Source organism: Carassius carassius, chromosome 31 (genome assembly GCF_963082965.1).
Source record: "Carassius carassius chromosome 31, fCarCar2.1, whole genome shotgun sequence".
NCBI lineage: Eukaryota > Metazoa > Chordata > Actinopteri > Cypriniformes > Cyprinidae > Carassius > Carassius carassius.
The window spans coordinates 18244198-18263941 of NC_081785.1; the positions used below are offsets into that span (position 1 = coordinate 18244198).

The 19744-nt window shown below is 35.6% G+C and overlaps 2 protein-coding genes across 2 annotated transcripts; one reads left to right on the top strand and one right to left on the bottom strand.

The window, feature by feature from the left end:
- Positions 1 to 999: 999 nt before the first annotated feature.
- On the bottom strand, positions 1000 to 5349 carry LOC132111693 (kinesin-like protein KIF3B). Its single transcript, XM_059519244.1, has 8 exons — positions 3642 to 5349; positions 3453 to 3554; positions 3213 to 3335; positions 2485 to 2603; positions 2251 to 2367; positions 2049 to 2157; positions 1709 to 1866; positions 1000 to 1612 (listed from the first exon to the last, which is right to left on the bottom strand). The coding sequence occupies exons 1-8, from the start codon at positions 5079 to 5081 to the stop codon at positions 1504 to 1506; spliced, it is 2277 nt and encodes a 758-aa protein (XP_059375227.1). The 5' UTR covers positions 5082 to 5349; the 3' UTR covers positions 1000 to 1503.
- A 3697-nt stretch (positions 5350 to 9046) lies between these two features.
- On the top strand, positions 9047 to 19356 carry LOC132111694 (trifunctional enzyme subunit alpha, mitochondrial-like). The gene is made up of 20 exons (XM_059519245.1): positions 9047 to 9182; positions 10048 to 10089; positions 12123 to 12193; positions 12274 to 12407; positions 12525 to 12663; positions 12890 to 13009; positions 13111 to 13213; positions 13890 to 14012; positions 14198 to 14316; positions 14407 to 14463; positions 14756 to 14865; positions 15425 to 15559; positions 15669 to 15840; positions 15916 to 16002; positions 16081 to 16221; positions 16324 to 16392; positions 16529 to 16724; positions 18239 to 18353; positions 18461 to 18606; positions 18733 to 19356. Exons 1-20 carry the CDS (start codon positions 9116 to 9118, stop codon positions 18876 to 18878), a joined length of 2292 nt encoding a protein of 763 aa, XP_059375228.1. The 5' UTR covers positions 9047 to 9115; the 3' UTR covers positions 18879 to 19356.
- The last annotated feature ends 388 nt before the right edge of the window (positions 19357 to 19744 follow it).

Here is a 19744-nt window from a genome sequence, read left to right on the forward strand (position 1 = left end):
TATAATTATGGACTTACAACAAGAGCTTTGCTTTCACATTAGATTGCAGTGGTCAATACATGCCAAAAATATATTCAGAGGTTTTGTGTATTTATAAAATGTATCTTAGGCTACACTTGATAATGCATGTGTGTTGTGTTGCACTAAATAACACAATACAAACCAATTGGCATATTTAAAAATAAAGATATCAGCAGACGATTTTCAAGCAAACATTTCTGAGGTTTTGAATTATAAGACAAAATATACATTGAGGACAAAACTATTTGTAATTAATGTAGTGTAATTAGTAGTTACACATGTTTAAAGTTAAAGGTGCACTCTGCCATAAACACTTTTGAAAAGCATTTATGTTAGCAAGCAAACATAGTGAGAGATATGAAAGACTACTCATTAAAAAAAACCTTGTCTTATTCTACATGGTGCAGGTTGACACCACATGGCCATGTGATGCATTTTCACTTTTTAAAATATAAAAATATACTACTTGAGATGGTGTATAGGAAGTGTGCGTTAACGTTGTCATGAGTTGCGTATGGAATGTGACATTGGTAATGTGACATTTTTCTGCATGAAGGGTATCCACAGGATATTCAGTGAGCACAATAAAGGGAAGATGTTGATTTCATCCACCAGGGATCGATTTGATTGTAAAAAGATACATACCAGTATGAATATACATGCTTGCTAAAAACAGTTCAGTAGTAGCTACCTATAATATACCAATAGCCCAAGCAGCCTAAGTGGCATCAATTATTTATTATAAAGTTATTATTCTGGATTTTTAAAGATGGCACAGCTGAGCTATTTTGTGTGGCATAACATGCATCAGGAAAATAAATAAGGACAGTTTTGATTTCATGTTTACCTTATAATATATTAGTATATGTATGTGCATGAAATTAATGCTTGACCCAATCCAAATTTGTGATCAACCTCCCAGATCTCTGAAACTAAAGTGGCTGTTTCAATGAAGTCAAGGTTTGACATTCAAATTGTACCATTCAGGATTGTATTTCTTACATTTACACATTTAGCAGACAATTTTATCCAAAGTGACTTACAGTGCATTCAGGCTATACATTTTTTTTTACGAGTATGTGTGTTCCCTGGGAATCAAACCCACAACCTTTTACACTGCTAATGCAATACTCTACCACTGAGCCACAGGAACAACATTTCTACTTGTTTCTACAAGCCTTCATGTGAATAAACCTCAGCTACATGTAATCTAAACTCGTTATGTGGTAAATATTGAGAGATTGTTTTCTTATGATCCATTTATTGTTTGCGTGGCTGTCCAAGAATGACAACACAAGCTTAAACAGAATACACTAGCTTTTTCAAGTATACATGAGACAATTGTGCTTAAAATGACTAAGCTTGGATGCTAAAAAGTCAAAATGATGAAAAAGACAAATGGCATTGTTTAAAGCTTATGAAAATAGTGCAAAGAATAATTAAGTGCTTTCTATGCTTGCAGGCGTAACACACTGTACTGGCTCATGGCTGGAAGGCTGCCGCACAAGCCCCCATTGCCGAGGATAGGCACTGGGGCCCAGAGGCCATAGAGCTGGCTGATGAAGAAGCAGATTGACCTGGCCCTTGGTACCTTGAGGAGGAAGAAAAGAGCAAGGTTTAAATGCGGACAATTCATTGCAGCTTTCTGGGTAGCAGATGAATAATGGATGATGTGCAGGATACTAACCAGGATCTGGCTTTCATGACCCGGGATGCGGTCCTCCTCTTTCTATAAAGGACAAAGTCATGTATCAAGTCCTGGGTCCTTATATCTGACCTCTGAAGATCCAAGGGCACCATGGTGGGTGGAGAAATGTCCAGTTCCAGAAGCATGATGTTCTCAGCCTTGGATAACAAAATATTTTTTTAAAACTTCAAAAGAATATACAGAGCACAGTAAAAAAAAAAAAGAAAACCTGACTTTTGACAATGGTAATGTATTTTTTGTTGTTGCTAAATTCATTGAAAATGTTAAAAAACAGTAATATTTTTAATGTTTTAATCAATAATGATTTAACAATACCAACCCTGTATCTAGAAGGAGACCCGGTTGCCACAGCAGCTTGAACATACTGACTAACTGGTCTCTTGCATCCTATTACAGAAGTTGGCCTTCGTCGGACGAGAGGGGAGTTACTGAAAAATGAGAAAAAAAATACCATATCATCAGATAAGAGCATCATCCTCCTGGTCCTGTAATGTTTTGAACAGAGTTGTTCTTTTACATACTTTTCTGAAGGGAGAAGAGGTAAGACTTTCCACTGGTCTTCCTCGCTGTCAAAGTGGAGACGATTTATGATCTTATTCTTTTCCTCTGGAGGAATGAAGTTCTCAATGATCAGGTTTCTGGTAAAAATACAAAGGGACAAGTGACAAAACCAAAACCATCATGGGCATGTACAGGAGTATTGTCTTTTTTTAGCGTATTTCAGAATAAAAACTGCAAGGACAGGCGGAACATACTTGAATTTCATCTCTCTTGTCAGCTCATTCATTGTCTGCTCCAGTTCCTGCCTCATTGTGACATGTTCATTGATGATATCTCCAATCTCAGACCTCACCAGCTGCAGCTTACTGTAAAACTGAGATGAACAACCAATGCCGTGTTGAGAGAGGTGAAAATAAGACTAAACAATATTAAACAACTGTTCAGTAGCACAGTGTTGGAAATGTCAAATATACAGTTTAGCTCTCGACCTTTTTGACTCAAGGCCCTTCTTTGTCTAAGACAACATTCAAAGAACCCCCTGTCCTCCTAAGGTGATTTGTACATTTAAACTAATTTTAAATACTACATTTAAATACTTTTAAGACTTACTGTGGCCTTGGATCCCTTAGTGGGTTCTGTATAATAATACCAATCAATTTTGACCTTGTGGGGATATTTTTTCTGGTCCCCATGAGGAAACAAGCTTATAATTGTGTTCCTGTAGCTCAATTGGTAGAGAATTGCGCTATCAAGTGCAAGGTTGGGGGTTTGATTTGGCGTGCATTGTTGATAGCCTGAATGCACTGTAAGTCGCTTTGGATAAAAGCGTCTGCTAAATGCATAAATTTAATTTAATTTATAAATCATACAGAATTATACAGAATTTAGAGGTAGGCTTAGGGTAAAAAATAGAAACCAGTATATATATATATATATATATATATATATATATGTGTGCGTGTGTGTGTGTGATCTTATGTACCTTTTTAAGTTTCTTGGTCTTAAATTCCACCTCTTGCTGTAAAGTGGTGAACGTCTCTTTCAGTTCAATCGTCTCTTCATCTTGTTCAAACATCAGCTGCTGCATCTCTCGTTCCATTCTATCCTAGAAGGTTTAATCATACACACACACACATATGAGATTCTGATTCTTAAAGTGTTGTTGTTATGTTGCTATATATTATAATTACTATGCATATGGCTACTTTTGTACTACAGTCACCTGCTCAGCAATCTCCTGTCTCTTCAGTTCCAGCATTTTCTGCTGTTCATTGGTGTGGTCAATAATGTTTTTCCCTCCAACAAGAAGTTTACTTTCCATGGCCTACAAAAACAAAAAAGTATAAGATGTGATTTATGAATGATATAGTGAATAATATGCATTACGAAAAAGACTGTGGGAGGAACCAACCTTGTATTTTTCAATCATAATTTCCATAGCTTGTTGCTCCTTCAGCAACTCATCCACAGTCTTTGCTTTCTCATCTACGGTGCCAAGTTTCCTGCTAATATCGGGCTTGTAATTGGCAGAGGTCTTGGCCATCTGCTGCTTCCACCAATAGTCCTCCACACTCTCCTCCTGAACGGTCTCAACAACCCCCACCTCTCCATCTCTCCGAGTTTCCACCTCACCGCTACTCATACTCCTCTTCAACCTCATACTGTTTCTACTCCGTCTCCTCCTTTCTTTTGCCAGCATCCCTCGTTCCTCAAGCTGTGCCTTCAAGCAGGCTATTTCCTCTTGAAACTCACGAAGCAGGGCGTCTTTGGGGTCCTCGTTGATCTTTGGCTTGTTCCTGATGTTCTTTGCTCTGTTGCTGTACCTCAGTGTGGTGAGCGTCTCATCGTAGTGGCACGCAACGGGTCCAATGGTGGCCACCATAACAGTTTTAGAGTTTCCTCCGAGAGAGTCCTGTAACAGCCGGGTGAGTTTGGAATCCCGATAGGGAACATGGGTACTCTTCCCATCTACTAAAGCCGAGATAACATTTCCAAGAGCAGAAAGAGACAAGTTTATCTTAGTAGCCTCTTTAAACCTCTGACCCTGGACGCCAGTCTTGCTTTGCCGCTCACTGCCGGCCAGATCCACCATGTTTAACTTTCCAACACGAATGTGGTCCTCGCCATCAATTCCCATTTCGCTGCATTCAATAGTAATGACAAATATCGCATGAGATCTCGAGCTACGCTCATTCATTTTGGTGAATCCGACAGATCTCGATTGGTTCCCCAAGTTCATGACATGCTCAATCTCTTTTATGTTCTTCGTGACCACAGATGAGAGACCTCTCACATAGACACCCAACTCGGGATTTTCCTTGAGCTCCAGTTTTTTATTGTTGTCCTTGCAGAGGAGGTCTCGTATCTCTTCTTGATATATTTCAATGTAAGACACCCTCACGAGATACTGTTGGTTCTGAGACCTGGATATGTGAGTGAAAATGTGCTGAAATGAATTTGGGATGACTCCCCTCCTCTCGGGGTCTGTGGGCACACCTTCCATTGTATATGTTTTGCCAGTCCCAGTTTGCCCATAAGCAAATATAGTTCCGTTGAACCCGAGCAAAACAGAGTCAATAAGAGGTTTGCATGCATAGTCATAAAGCTCCTTTTGTTGCGAACTCATGTCATAGACCGCGTCAAACGTGAATGATTTTAAGAGGCCTCCGGATGATTTGGGATTACGCACGCTCACCTGTCCCAGTCTGACATCTACTTCAACAATTCTTTCTTGATTCGTTGCCTCTTCTTTCTTGTTTAAAGGGCGGCAACGCACCACCACCTTCACCGCCTCTGATTTCTTGCCAATCGACATGGATCGCGGTCGCAATAAGCTATTTTTCTTCATCATTTTTATGAAAAAGCCTTTACGTCTTTAATATTCCGCTATGCTATATATGAATGCGAGAAAGGATGAAATTAAATACGCACATTCACATGCAGCCTACACATACGCATTTGAATGCGGCAAATATATTTCCATCGTATGAAAACAGAAGGGCAGAACATCTTGATCCAACGCCAACACTATATTCCGCTCCACGCAGCGATTCTCTCGCATCTTCTGCTCCAGCGGCACACGCCCTGCTCCTCCTCAGACAATAGCGCGCGCTCACAAGAGGCCTGCTGCTGATAGGTGGACTGGCAGGTTTTCTCTGCGTGGGGTGCTGACGCACTCGGTGTGTATGATTCAATGATATTACTGCTGATTAAGTTAAGTTAAAAGTAATAGAGCACACACCTGGTATATGGCTAAATCAGTTTATTATGGTCAAAAATTAGGTTATGTAATCTATCTATCTATCTATCTATCTATCTATCTATCTATCTATCTATCTATCTATCTATCTATCTATCTATCTATCTATCTTATCTATTTGGGGTTCACAGCATTTTAGGTCCACAAATAAAGTATAGCCTAGTCTAGTTATTTCGAAAGAACATGATTAGGCTAAAATTACTGGACAATACTGCACTTTCAGGCCTGGTTATAATACTAATGTGACTCCCTACTTGTGTAGGGTTAGGTTATGATAATCTTTCTTTATTACCAGTGTGTAACTAATCTGTGCACACCTTGGAGTAATTTCCATCCATTTGCCCTGATTGTTATGATTTATTACACTATTTGAACGGCTTCAGAATGTGTTGTCACTGAGCATGTGACTCCAGCATTCAGTGATATTCGGCCATGGGGACGCGTGGGATTGCGTGTTCCCCCACAGACCCTGTGGACAAGTTCGCCGGTCCGGATGCAAAGTCTCAAGTTTGGTCAGTCTCATCTTCACAAGACAAATCGCAGAGAGTTTGAAAAACCAAAGGCAGATGAAGACAAAACTATCACACACTTTTGCCAACCCTTGCAGATATACATGTTCAACAGTGGGAAAAATTTTGGCATTGTAAAATGTATATAAATGAAATATATATAATGTTTTTTATTGAAAATATTTATAATATTTTCAAACAAGCATTTCTTTTTTAACTGTTTTACATACTGTTTGATTCACATTTTAAATAGTTCACCCTCAGGCCATCCAATATGTACATGAGTTTGTTTCTTCATTGGCACTGATTTGGAGAATTTTAGCATTACATCACTTGCTCACTAATGGTTTCTCTGCAGTGAATGGGTGCCGTCACAATGAGAGTTAAAACACCTGCTAATATACCCATACTTTCTCCAGTGAAAAAATAATCGCGTCTTAATTTGAGCGAACTGTTCTAAACAGTCTAAACTGTAATAAACATTATGTTTATGATGGATGTTTTCACTGGAGGAAGTGTTATGGATTATGAACTGGTATTTTTTTAAGTTAAAATGCCTTAATGATGGATTTCTTTCGTACATACATACAGCGTTTCATGTCACAGGATGTTAACTGATGAACTTGAGTTGTCTGGATAACCTGTGGATTACTGTGATGTTTTCATTATCTGTTTGGACTCTCATTCTGACGGCACCCATTCACTGCAAATGATCCACTGGTGAGCTGATGTGTAATGCTACATTCTCCAAATCTGTTCTGATAATAAAACAAACTCAAATACATCTTGGATGGCTTGAGGATGGGCAAGTTTTCAGCAAATTTTTAGGCAAAGTATTCCTTTAAAATATGCTAGAGATTATTATTAAAATATACATGATTATTGACTCACCCCGCAATAAAGTGCCAATTTCTTAACCCGCCCCACCCCGACCCGTGGGTTATGAGATGACCCGCGCATCACTAATTTCTACTCTTGCATGTGGAGGGGGTGTTTGTTATGAAACAACAGTATTGGGATAATGGTGGGGAGCACTTAATAAGGGCAGTGTGATGCAATCAGTAAAGCAGTGTATAGGGCCCTGTTTCACAACAATGGAGAATGGTTATAATTCAGTCATAATTACAGTTTACAGATGACATGGCAGCTACATAATTTATTCATACATTTTGGTCATTTGGTTACTAGAGGATCATTCACAGCAAGGGCGATAACTATAATAATACAGTATAGTTATAAAAATATTTTGTAGATTTAAAAGAATTGTTGAATCCACACCAATACTAACCCAGCCATGGCACAGTGGAATGATATCATTAAAACCCCTCAAATTAATGATCAGAATCCAGCCAATCAGAATCCATCCAGAGCTTGAGGAGGATGACACAACTGCAGCGTGTGCTCATAATAAACAGAATGTTGTTGTTGTGTTAGTGTGGACATTATTATAGTTATCTTTATAGTGATTGTCTTTGGTGTGAGTGGGGCTTAACTGGCAATGAAACTGCTATGTTGCAAAAGTACAAATTACAATCAAGCTAACAACTCACAACAATATCCTAACGTTCCCAAGTACGTTCTATTCATATAATAAATTAGTAATATTTTGGTAATTTTGAGTTATTGGCAACGTAACAGCTCTAATCCCAAACTTGCAATCTTAATAACCAAAGAGATCTTAGGCTAAAATAAATCAATAAATAAAATGGGTTTGATCCCAGCTAAAACTGATTATCGCTTTAGAAGGCATTTATTATATCACAGAAATCATATGGATTACTTTTATGGTGCTTTTACATGAAACTACAAATTTAGGTCATTATTGGCTTAAATTGTATGGACCTACAGAGTCAAAATATTTACTAAAAATCTTTGTTTATGTCAAAGAAAGTCAAAGGCCGCACATAAAGGATGGCTTCGATGGGAAGAAAATGATGAGTTTTCCTTTGGGTGAGCTATCCCTTTAAGAATCATATAGCAAAGTGACAATAAGTGGGGGAAATAAATGCAGACTATATAAAGTTAGTGCAATTATTAATGGCCTACAATACCATAGATTGAGTCTTACAGAGATATTTTTGATTGCGTGTTTGCCATCTTGTGGATAAACATTTCATTGCAGGCTTTCAAGCTATTGCAGCTGATTGCAGTTGCACGTATCAGGATTATTATAGTTGACTAAAGATAACTAAATCCATAAAAAACATTTGCTTGAAGTAAAATAAACATGAACTAAAATAAAATACTAAACAAGTACAACAACAATTTAACTTTTTTTTCTATTACAGCAAGTGGCCAAGTCAAGATTTTTTAGTTTTAATTTAGTTTCACTTTATGTACTTAAGTAAAACTAAACCTGAAATAAAAATAATAAAATAATTAGACAAAAAGAAATAAAAATAACTTACTAAATAAATTACTAAAACTGTAACTAAAATTATACATGAAAACATAAAAAAATAAGAATAGAAAATGAAAATATAACATAAAAAATCTAAATGCTAATAATGATACTAAAACTACATATGCATTAAATGATCATAAATGCACCATGCACAATATGTCATATGTAATGTAGATATATAAACTGGGCACCAAAATGCCTCTGTCGCGTTTTTTTTTTTTTTTAATTTGATGCATAGTTATATTTTCAGCATAACCAACTGAGTAAAAAGTTTGAATGAAAAGTTCAAAATGTGTTAGTATGTCCCTGTTTTGCTTTAACGAGCTACATTAATAATATAGATATATAATAATCTATATAAACTATATTTCTCCATTTGCCTCACCTCTTGTTCTTATAGAAATATATAATTTAAGTAGCCTAAATGTTATTAACTCTATTAATTTCTTTTAAATCTTCTGTTTATTTTTAGGTTTAAAATGAACAACAACACAACATACAGAGGTCCAAAAGAGTCTGAGAGCATTGAAAACAGAGACATCCATTTCCATGTAAACCTACAGGTATTTTTTTTTAGGTTTCAGGATTTTGAAAACATGTATTTTATTTATCAATTATATGTCATAACAATGAGCAATGATGGTCTCTGTGAGTGTGGTGTAAATCATGTTTCCTCCTCAGTCTTCCGTCATTACACACATTGACCTCCAAACATGGCCGGCGTACGAGCCCTCGGTTCCCTCTCCAGACTCACAAACAGAAGATATACCCTGTTTGCAGGTACTTCACACATCCACAATTATTTTTTATTGTTTGTTTTTTAAATCCTCTACATCCTTATTGTTTTTCGCTTTGACACTTGCGTAAATAATCGCCTTTGGAGAGTCACCTCAGTCATACTGCACTGTAAGTAGCTTAGCTCAACTGCTAATTAACTCAAGGTCTAGAGTTGAATGTTTAATTGTGACTGTATAAGATTAATGGTAACGTATACTGCAATAACGTTACGGTGTATGCAACGAAACGAAAGCGTTTATAAACGCCGTTTTATTGACAGTAAGTTAGAGTTAGTTCGCGCACTGACTGGCATGCTGTTCCCATTCAGTTTGCTAACACTGCCTCATTATCTGTTAATGCATGACAAAATGTATAAATATAAAATGTATAACTATGTATAAACGTGTTTAATATTCGCTGACTGCAGAATTGTTCCCTCTGCCGTTGAAAACTAATTTAATCGGGGTTGGTTGGATGATTGTTACTAATAAATATAAGAATTGTTGTTAAATTCTGACTAATAAGGCAGGTTTGTTTGCAGAGAGACTGTATTGAGTTCATAATGTGTCCAGCATCACTGGGAGGTGTAAGACATGATCATTGTGGTTGTAGTGTAGGTTAAGGGGAAACTAGGTTAAAGTTCGTCTGTGACTCCTGGAGTAATGTCCTCTACAGGCCTGTCTTCATTCTTCTGTGTGTAGTTCATCACCACTGGCTTTACACGTATCCTGGCATGATCCTCACTGGTTAGAGCTCTTTTATTTTAGGTATTATATCTTCTGAGAGAGACCCTCCCATGATCCATGATTTTATCTTCACATATTCATCAATATTAACTTCTTGTTTTTATTTTTTTCGTCCAATCAAGGTATCACCAGAAGGACATTTAGAGTTGCTGCTTGTCTTATGGGTAAAATCATTATATATATATATATAAAATAAAAGGAACGTGTGTGTCTATATAAACATTTATATATATATATATATGTATATATATATATATATATGTATATATATGTATATATATATATATGTATATATATATATATATGTATATATATATATATATATACATATATATGTATATATGTATATATGTATATATATATATATATATACATATGTATATATGTATATATATATATATATATACATATATGTATATATATATATATGTGTATATATACATATATGTATATATATATATATGTGTATATATGTGTATATATATATATATATATATATATATATATATATATATATATATATATATATATATATATATATATATATATATATATATGTGTATATATATGGATCAAAGAGGAGATGTCCTGTTTTGGTGATCGCATCAAATTTCATTTATAAAAGTGATTTTATATACAAGCAATGAATACTAAATATTAAATGTATCTACTTAAATGTTTCAAATAACGTTTGTGAAAATAAATTGTCAACATATTATTGACCTGTACTTAAAATAAGTGATCGTATTGAATTGCATTCTGTAATTATATTATATATAAACTTCTTGCTGACAAATTTATACCTAGTGGTTTGAAGGATAGTGGCAAAGATTGATAAAGATTTATGTTGTCAGTTAATTAGTATTTTAGGGCAGCACTGTGAGTATTTGAATGCCGTCTAATGATTCTAAATATGCATGACGATTTCTTTTGGTGTACAAATTGTTACACTAAATAACATTTTTGTTTTTAGCCATGATAATTTTTTTTGAGTCATTATGAGTCATTAAAACAATAAACAGGACACATTCTAATGTATGAAAAAAAAAATTTAAGCTGTATTTAACTTTTAAAGTTTTGACGCCTTTTTGTCTTTGATCCACACACACACACACACACACACACACATATATATACAGTACAGACCAAAAGTTTGAAAACATTACTATTTTTAATTTTTTTGAAAGAAGTTTCTTCTGCTCATCAAGCCTGCATTTATTTGATCAAAAATACAGAAAAAAATATAATATTGTGATATATTATTACAATTTTAAAAAATTGTTTTTAAATTTATTATACTTTTAATTATCATTTATTTCTGTGATGCAAAGCTGAATTTTTAGGATCATTATCACATGATCCTTTCGAAATTATTCTAATATGATGATTCATTATCAAAGTTGGAAACAGTTCTGCTGCTTAATATTTTTTCAGAACATGTGATACTTTTTTAGGATACTTTGATGAATAAAAAGTAAAAAAAAAAAAAAAAAAGCTATGTTTTTAAAATATAAATTTTGTAATAACAACATACACTGGTCAGTAATTTGGGGTCAGTAATTTTTTTCTTCTTTTTCTTTTAATAAAATCAATACTTTTATTCAGCAAGGATGTGTTAAATTGATAAAAAGTGATAGTAAAGAAAATATATTATTAGAATTTCTTTTTTATTTTGAGTAAATGCAGTTCTTTTTAACCTTTTATTCATCAAATATATTAGACAGCAGAACTGTTTCCAACACTCATAATAAATCAGAATATTAGAATGATTTCTAAATGATCATGTGATAGACTGGATGTTACATGTGACACTGAAGACTGGAGTAATGATGCTGAAAATTCAGCTTTGCATCACAGGAATAAATAATTTTTTTAAGTATATTCAAATAGAAAACTATTATTTTAAGTTGTAATAATATTTCACAATATTACAGTTTTTTCTGTATTTTTGATCAAATAAATGCAGGCTTGATGAGCAGAAGAAACATCTTTCAAAAACATTAAAAATAGTAATGTTTCCAAACTTTTGGTCTGTAATGTGTATATATATATGTATACACACACACACACACACACACATCCTCAATAACACAAATATTTAAATAATGAATAACATTTATTTTGTCTGTTTTTAATAATCTCAAATTGAATGTATTAATAGTTTTTTCATTTTCATGTCTCTTTAATATTTCCTCAGCTCGTACACACGTGAACTATGAGATCAAGGGAGATGTAGCCGTGATCCGTGTGAATGACCCCAATGCACGGGTAATTATCTCCTCAAAACCATGCATTTATGCATTCAAATGATATCATAATGTGTCATAATGTGTATTTGTGGTGTACAGGTCAACACGCTGTCTGTTCAGATGCAAAGGGAGATGACAGAAGTCATGGATGAGGTTTGGGGAAACAATGCTGTCCAGAGTGTTGTTCTCATCTCATCCAAACCTGGCAGCTTCATCGCAGGGGCAGACCTTAAGTTAGTACCAGGATTCATAATCTGTTGATAGTGGTGATCATTACCATATTTTGCTTGCTGATATCTTGCCTGTTCATTTATAATGTATTTCTTTTTTTTACTGTACCATGTGTTTAGCATGATTCAGGCCTGTACGACGGCAGAGGAGGTCACAGGCCTTTCTCAAGAGGGCCAGAGGATGTTTGAGAAGATTGAGAAGTCTCCTAAGCCTATTGTGGCTGCCATTAATGGATCATGCCTTGGTGGAGGCTTAGAGGTACTGGATTCGTAGTGATTTTCTTCTCTCACAGGGTGAGCACAGGATTACAGTCAAATATCAGACCTAATTTTTTTTAATATTCTGAATATGTTTTATTTTTTTGTTGATTATTATGAGTTATGCCTTAAATAAATTAGATAACTTAGAGGCAAATAACCAAATAATGTGATTTAGTTTTTATAGAAAATACAGTGTTGATTTTGTGTTTTATTTTTTTTTGTAGTTTGCCATTGCCTGTCAGTACAGAATAGCCACCAAGAGTAAGAAAACAGTTCTGGGCTGCCCTGAGGTCATGCTCGGCCTTCTGCCTGGAGCTGGAGGAACACAGAGACTGCCCAAAATGGTCTGTAATATACCATCGCCACCAGTACATTCAGGAATGATTCTCTTGACTGATTCCTCACAACTCAAGTCTGGTTGTTTTTACTCCTTTATTTTATGTAGCTTGGTCTTCCCAGTGCCTTTGATATGATACTAACAGGAAGGAGCATCCGTCCAGATAAAGCCAAGAAAATGGGACTGGTTCACCAGCTGGTGGATACTCTTGGTAAAACAAGTTTTGCGTATTGCAGTTGTGTGTGTATGTAAAACGGTAACATTGTTAAAATAGAGGAGTTTTCAGTCTTTAGTGTCACACGATCCTTCAGAAATCATTCTGATAAGCTGATTTGGTGTTCAAGAAATATTTCTTATTATTATCAGTGTTGAAGATGATATTTTTTGTAAAAATATGTTTGTGGAAACCACGATTCTTTTTTTTTTTTTCAGGATTGTTTGATGATTAGAAAGCTCAAAAGAACAGCATTTATTTGAAGTAGATTCCTTTCCTGTTTTTTCGATAAATATATGTGACCCTGGACCACAAAATCAGCCTTAAGTCTCAATTTTTTCGAAATTTAGATTAATAAATCAAATGAAAGCTGAATAAATAAAGAAAATGGCCTTTAAAGTTGTCTAAGCAATGCAGATTACTGACCAAAAATTTAGTTTTTATATGTTTACAGTAGGAAATTAACAAAATATCTTCATGGAACATGATCTTTACTTAATATACTAATGATTTTTGGCCTAAAAGAGTAATCGATTATTTTGACCCATACAATGTATTTTTGGCTATTGCTAAAAATATACCCCAGTGACTTAAGACAAGTTTTGTGGTCCAGGATCACATATTACAATCATGTAAAAAATAAAACTATCAATTTCTTTAAAAAACTGTTCAGGGCCTGGACTGAAGAGTCCAGAGGAGAGGACCATTGAATACTTAGAGGAAGTAGCTGTGGAGGCTGCAAGAGGACTTGCTAAAAAACAAATCCCACTTACCAAAGAAAAGGGCATGATGCAGAGTAAGTGTCGAATTACTACACAATTATGTGTTTAAAATTATTCTGAAACTGCAAGTTAATTAGGCTTTTGCATAGTTGAGATTAAGATATGCAAGATATGATTTTACAAGATTAAGACTGTTGTCTTCATACACCATAATTATGCTTTATCACTGAAACTTCTATATCCACTTATTTCCTTGCAGAAGTTCAAGACTATGTCATGAGTTACCCGTTCGTGAGACAGCAGATCTACAATACAGTTCAGAACAAAGTCATGAAACAGACCAAGGGACTGTACCCTGCGCCACTGAAAATAATTGAAGTATGATATATTTTGATCTGTGCTCAGTGGGATGTATTATGATTAACCATGATAGAAATAGTGTTATGTTCTGCTTGTTTTCTCTTTCAGTGTGTGAAGGCTGGTTTAGAGCAGGGTCCGACTACAGGATACCTGGTTGAGTCACAGGTGCTGTGAAAGTGTTCAGTCTTTATTATCAGTAAAGTTGTGCCACTCGATTTAATGAGCAATATCCCATGAATTATTCCACTTGATTACACATCTCTCATTTGACTCCTCAAATCCTCAGCTGTGTTTCTAATCTGGTGGGGTTTTTGCAGGAGGATTTTGTACTTTACAACTGAAAGCATGTTTTCATTTAATGATAACATTTAGTTAATGCAGGCTTTGGTTTAAATGGAAGACAATGTTATGTGTGTGGTATTAAAATGTAATATGCCCTCTTGATCTCCCATTTCAGCATTTTGGCAAATTAGCCATGACCCCTGAGTCTAAAGCACTTATTGGCCTTTATCACGGTCAGGTCACGTGCAAGAAGAATCGATTCGGAACGCCTGAAAAGGAAGTAAAGTATGTATTTCTTACTCTGTTATCATTTGTGACCCTGGACCACAAAACCAGTCTGAAGTCGCTGGGGTATATTTTAGCCTGAAAAACATTGTATGGGTCAAAATGATCGATTTTTCTTTTATGCCAAAAATCATTAGGATATTGAGTAAAGATCATGTTCCATGAATATATTTAGTACATTTACATAGTCAATTTCTTCTGTAAATATATCAAAACGTAATTTTTGATTAGTAATATGCATTGCTTAGAATTCATTTGGACAACTTCAAAGGAGATTTTCTCGGACTTTTGCACCCTCAGATTTCAGATTTTTAAATAGTTGTATCTCGGCCAAATATTGTCCGATCCTAATAAACCATGCATCAATGGAAAGCTTATTTATTCCGCTTTCAAAAAATTAAAATAAACTTAAGACTGGTTTTGTGGTCCATGGTCACAAATGTAACTTTAAGGTAATTTGACAGTTACTGCATGAATTAATTCATAATGCAGCTACTTAATGATTTGCGATTATCGCTTGCAAAATAATTATACATTTTTCTTGTTTTTCTGCTTGTAGAACACTTGCTGTCTTGGGAGCAGGGCTGATGGGGGCTGGTGTTGCTCAAGTGTCTGTAGATAAAGGCTTTCACACCATTCTTAAGGACACTACACTGGAGGGACTCAGTCGTGGAGAGCAGCAAGTCTATAAAGGGTGAGTATTAAGTATACTGAACTAATGAATTTAACATTGAACTACATATATAATTAGTTATCATTTACTCACATTGTTTTTCTATTTTTCTATTTGATTTGATTTTCAGGCTTAATGACAAGACTAAGAAGAAGAGCATAACATCATTCGAAAGGGACAGTTTTCTGTCCAACCTGACAGGACAGCTTGACTACAGTGGCTTTAATAAAGCTGACATGATCATTGAAGCTGTTTTTGAGGACCTGAGTATCAAACACAAAGTCCTAAAAGAAGTTGAAGCTGTAAGTTAATATCCAAAGAATGTCAAATTCTCTTAAACACAACATTTGTAATGATACCATATTTTGTCATTGTAGGTGATCCCTCCACATTGTATATTTGCTACCAACACATCAGCTTTACCAATCAAAGATATCGCAGCTGTCAGCAAGCGACCTGAAAAGGTTAGAAAATTGAGCTCTTGACCATCATGTGGGAGAGTTTGAGATGATCTTGAACGACTTGAAACCGTTTTGTTTCAGGTCATTGGAATGCACTACTTCTCTCCAGTCGACAAGATGCAGCTGCTGGAGATCATCACCACTGACAAAACCTCCAAGGACACAACGGCTTCAGCGGTGGCGGTCGGCTTGAAGCAAGGCAAAGTCATCATCGTCGTTGGGGTGAGGCATCACATATTCTTCCCTCAATCCATGATAGACATTTTACAGATCTGTGATCCATTCAAATGTTTTGGAATAACAAATTGTAATGTCTGTCTTCAGGACGGACCAGGTTTCTACACCACCAGATGTTTAGCTCCCATGTTGGCTGAGGCAGTGCGTGTATTGCAGGTTTGTGAATTTCCTTCTGAATTATTCATTTATTGCAATATGTTTGAAGAGTGTTACATATATAAAAACCAGGTTATGATGACATTGTTAATAGTAACAGGCCTGATATGCAGATCATTGTATTTTCACCATACAGGAAGGTGTCGACCCCAAGAAGCTGGATGGATTGACCACAGGCTTTGGCTTCCCTGTGGGTGCTGCAACCTTGGCTGATGAAGTGGGCATTGATGTCGCAGCTCATGTGGCTGAAGACCTCGGCAAGGCCTTCGGCTCCAGGTTTGGAGGGGGAAATGTTGAGGTTTTGAAGACCATGGTGGAGAAAGGATTTAAAGGTACTTTCTTTAGCCTAAGCCCAAAGTATACTTCGGTTTCGATGTGAATGCTTCAGCATGTGTGTACAGATTAATGCATAGCCTTTCATGGTAGATAGAGTTTGATAAGAGTGTGCGAATACAAGCTCAATCTCCAAAGGTCAATTTCCAAAAGCACAACCATAAGATAACAAAAAAATGGAAACAGTGTATTTACAGTTTGTAAAAATAATCTTAAAATAAAATGTTAAAATATTAGAAAAATATTTGTTAAATAAAAAATATCTTCTCATATTTATTTGTTTTATTTTTGTAATGCCTTTTTGTCATAATTTGTCAAAGTCATAATATAATAACTGCTTTGATTTGCAATGGTTACTATTTATTTACTATTTTTTTATACTGTGATTTTTGGTGAATTGTATTGAAAATATTTAGGGTTAAATAATCATTATTCATTTGAATAATAGTATAATATGAATTAATAAGGTTTGTTAAATATATATATATATATATATATATATATAGTCCCAGATGTCCCAGGTACCTTGCTTTATACAGAGCATTCTGTTGTAAAGACTGTAAGTCTGTCCCTTATGGTCGTTTTCATCTGCACAATGATTTTCAACCAGCTTTAAATTGTTGCATTGTATTATGTAAGTGAACAGTGTGTAATCTAACTCTGTAACCTGCACCAGGTTATTCTTGATTCGTCAGCAAAACTCTCTTTTTTTGACAGCTCCAGGGTTTGTGTGAAAAGTACAGATTGCATTTTTGTATCCCTGCTCATGGATAGTCGTCTCAAACTCGGTGCATATTGGGCATTGGAAGTTTTCCTACCGTGTTTCTGCCACAGCCCTTTTCTCTGTTTTCTCTTAGTCATGTAGCACTGCATCCAATCTTGTCAGGAGTTAAAGGAAAACTTCACTATTTTTTGGAAACAGGCTCATTTTCCAACTCCCCTAGATTTAAAGAGTTGAGTTTTACCATTTTCTAATCCATTCAGCCGATCTCCGGGTCTGGCAGTAGCACTTTTAGCTTAGCTTAGCATAGATCATTGAATCTGATTAGACCATTAGCATCTCCCTCAAAAATGACCAAAGAGTTTCAGTATTTTTCCTATATAAAAGCAGTAGGCGCAGTGAGATTATGCAGCGCCTGAAAATAGTCTATTAAGAATTTCTATAGTAGAAAATAGGACTATTTTCAGTCGCTGCGTAATATCAGTCTGAGTACACAATGTAACTACAGAAGTGTCAAGTTTCAGTTAGGAAAAATATAGGTCATTTTTGAGTGAGATGCTAACGGTCTAATCACATTCAATGATCTATGATAAGCTAAGCTAAAAGTGCTACTACCAGACCCGGAGATCAGCAGAATGGAGTCGAAAACGGTAAAACTCAACTGTTTAACTGTAGGAGAGTTTCAAAAATAGTGGAGTGTTCCTTTAAATCCCCCTTTAGGTTCTATTCTTTATTGGGCTTAACATGTTCAGTATAATTGTCATGAATTATTTCTTCTCAATTCACTATTAGGCCGGAAATCAGGCAAGGGCTGCTACATCTACCAGCCAGGACTTAAACGCAGAGATGTGAACACAGAAGCTCTGGAGATTTTGGAATCATACAAGCTGACGCCAAACACTGCAGTGTGAGTTGTTCAGACTCTATTGGGCTCAATTCATAAAACAATTAAATTTTTTTTTCAGGAAAAATGCAGTTGTTTTAAAACATCACTGCTTCTCTCTCTCCACCCAGATCTTCAGACTCTGATATTCAGTACAGGTTGGTGTCCCGTTTTGTGAATGAGGCTGTTCTGTGTTTGCAAGAAGGAATCCTTGCCAATCCAGTGGAGGGTGACATTGGGGCCGTGTTCGGACTCGGCTTTCCACCCTGCCTTGGAGGTGAGAATCTTAAGTCTGGATTTACATCTAGATTTTTTCCTTTACTTTTTTAAATTCTAATTTTCTTTTACATTTTAAGGATAATATGCATTCAGTCCCATCATTGTGTTAATTATCTAATTGCAGGACCCTTCAGGTTTGTGGACAGCTTTGGTGCAGACAAACTTGTGGAGAAGATGAGAAGGTTTGAGGAGGTCTTTGGGAACCAGTTTACACCTTGTCAGCTGCTGCTCGATCACGCCAAGGATCCAAGCAAGAAATTTCACAAGTGACTTTAGCTTTTACTACTACTTAGAGGATTTATGTGAAAAACAAGCAATCACGATTGTGCACTTAAAGCAAGAGTACAGAATGTGAAGCGCCTTTTTGTTCCTTAAAACAGATATAATGCATTATGATATAAAATATCACTTTTCCCCACGAGATGCCATGTGCATGACTTGGTAGACTTTGGCCAAGCGACAGACTTTTACAGAATTAAACAATTTAGTTTTTGAGGTTTTTTTTTGTATTAATGAACCCTTTAGGTGAAATAGTTTTCTAATGTTTGTGTATAAGCTGTACAGGCAGAGACATCAGGCGCATTCACATGTTTTCTAGGGTATAGTCCAAAAGCACTTGTCTGTAAAATAACTGTTTGAATTTCAATGAGATATGGTACTTATGCTCTCTCTCTCTGGACATAAAAATGTGGGCTCACCTAAATAATTAATGTCGATGAATTAAATGAAATGCTCAAGTCTTCTGTGATTATGGTGTTTTTATTGATTGTGTTTGGCCTTTACAGATGGGACAATTAAAGTAAAGTCAAGTCACCTTTATTTATATAGCGCTTTAAACAAAATACATTGCGTCAAAGCAACTGAACAACATTCATTAGGAAAACAGTGTCAATAATGCAAAATGATAGTTAAAGGCAGTTCATCATTGAATTCAGTGATGTCATCTCTGTTCAGTTTAAATGGTGTCTTTGCATTTATTTGCAATCAAGTCAACGATATCGCTGTAGATGAAGTGACCCCAACTAAGCAAGCCAGAGGCGACAGCGGCAAGGAACCGAAACTCCATCGGTGACAGAATGGAGAAAAAAACCTTGGGAGAAACCAGGCTCAGTCGGGGGCCAGTTCTCCTCTGACCG

Excerpts from the sequence above, each read along its gene's own strand:
- LOC132111694 (XM_059519245.1), top strand. The coding sequence starts at position 9,116 with ATGGCCGGCGTACGAGCCCTCGGTTCCCTCTCCAGACTCACAAACAGA. Across the intron at positions 15,560-15,668 it reads GAGCAGCAAGTCTATAAAGG|GCTTAATGACAAGACTAAGA; the intron begins GTGAGTATTAAG and ends TTTGATTTTCAG. Across the intron at positions 16,725-18,238 it reads GGTGGAGAAAGGATTTAAAG|GCCGGAAATCAGGCAAGGGC; the intron begins GTACTTTCTTTA and ends ATTCACTATTAG.
- LOC132111693 (XM_059519244.1), bottom strand. The coding sequence starts at position 5,081 with ATGATGAAGAAAAATAGCTTATTGCGACCGCGATCCATGTCGATTGGC. Across the intron at positions 2,604-3,212 it reads AGACCAAGAAACTTAAAAAG|TTTTACAGTAAGCTGCAGCT; the intron begins GTACATAAGATC and ends TGTTCATCTCAG. Across the intron at positions 2,368-2,484 it reads ACAAGAGAGATGAAATTCAA|AAACCTGATCATTGAGAACT; the intron begins GTATGTTCCGCC and ends TATTTTTACCAG.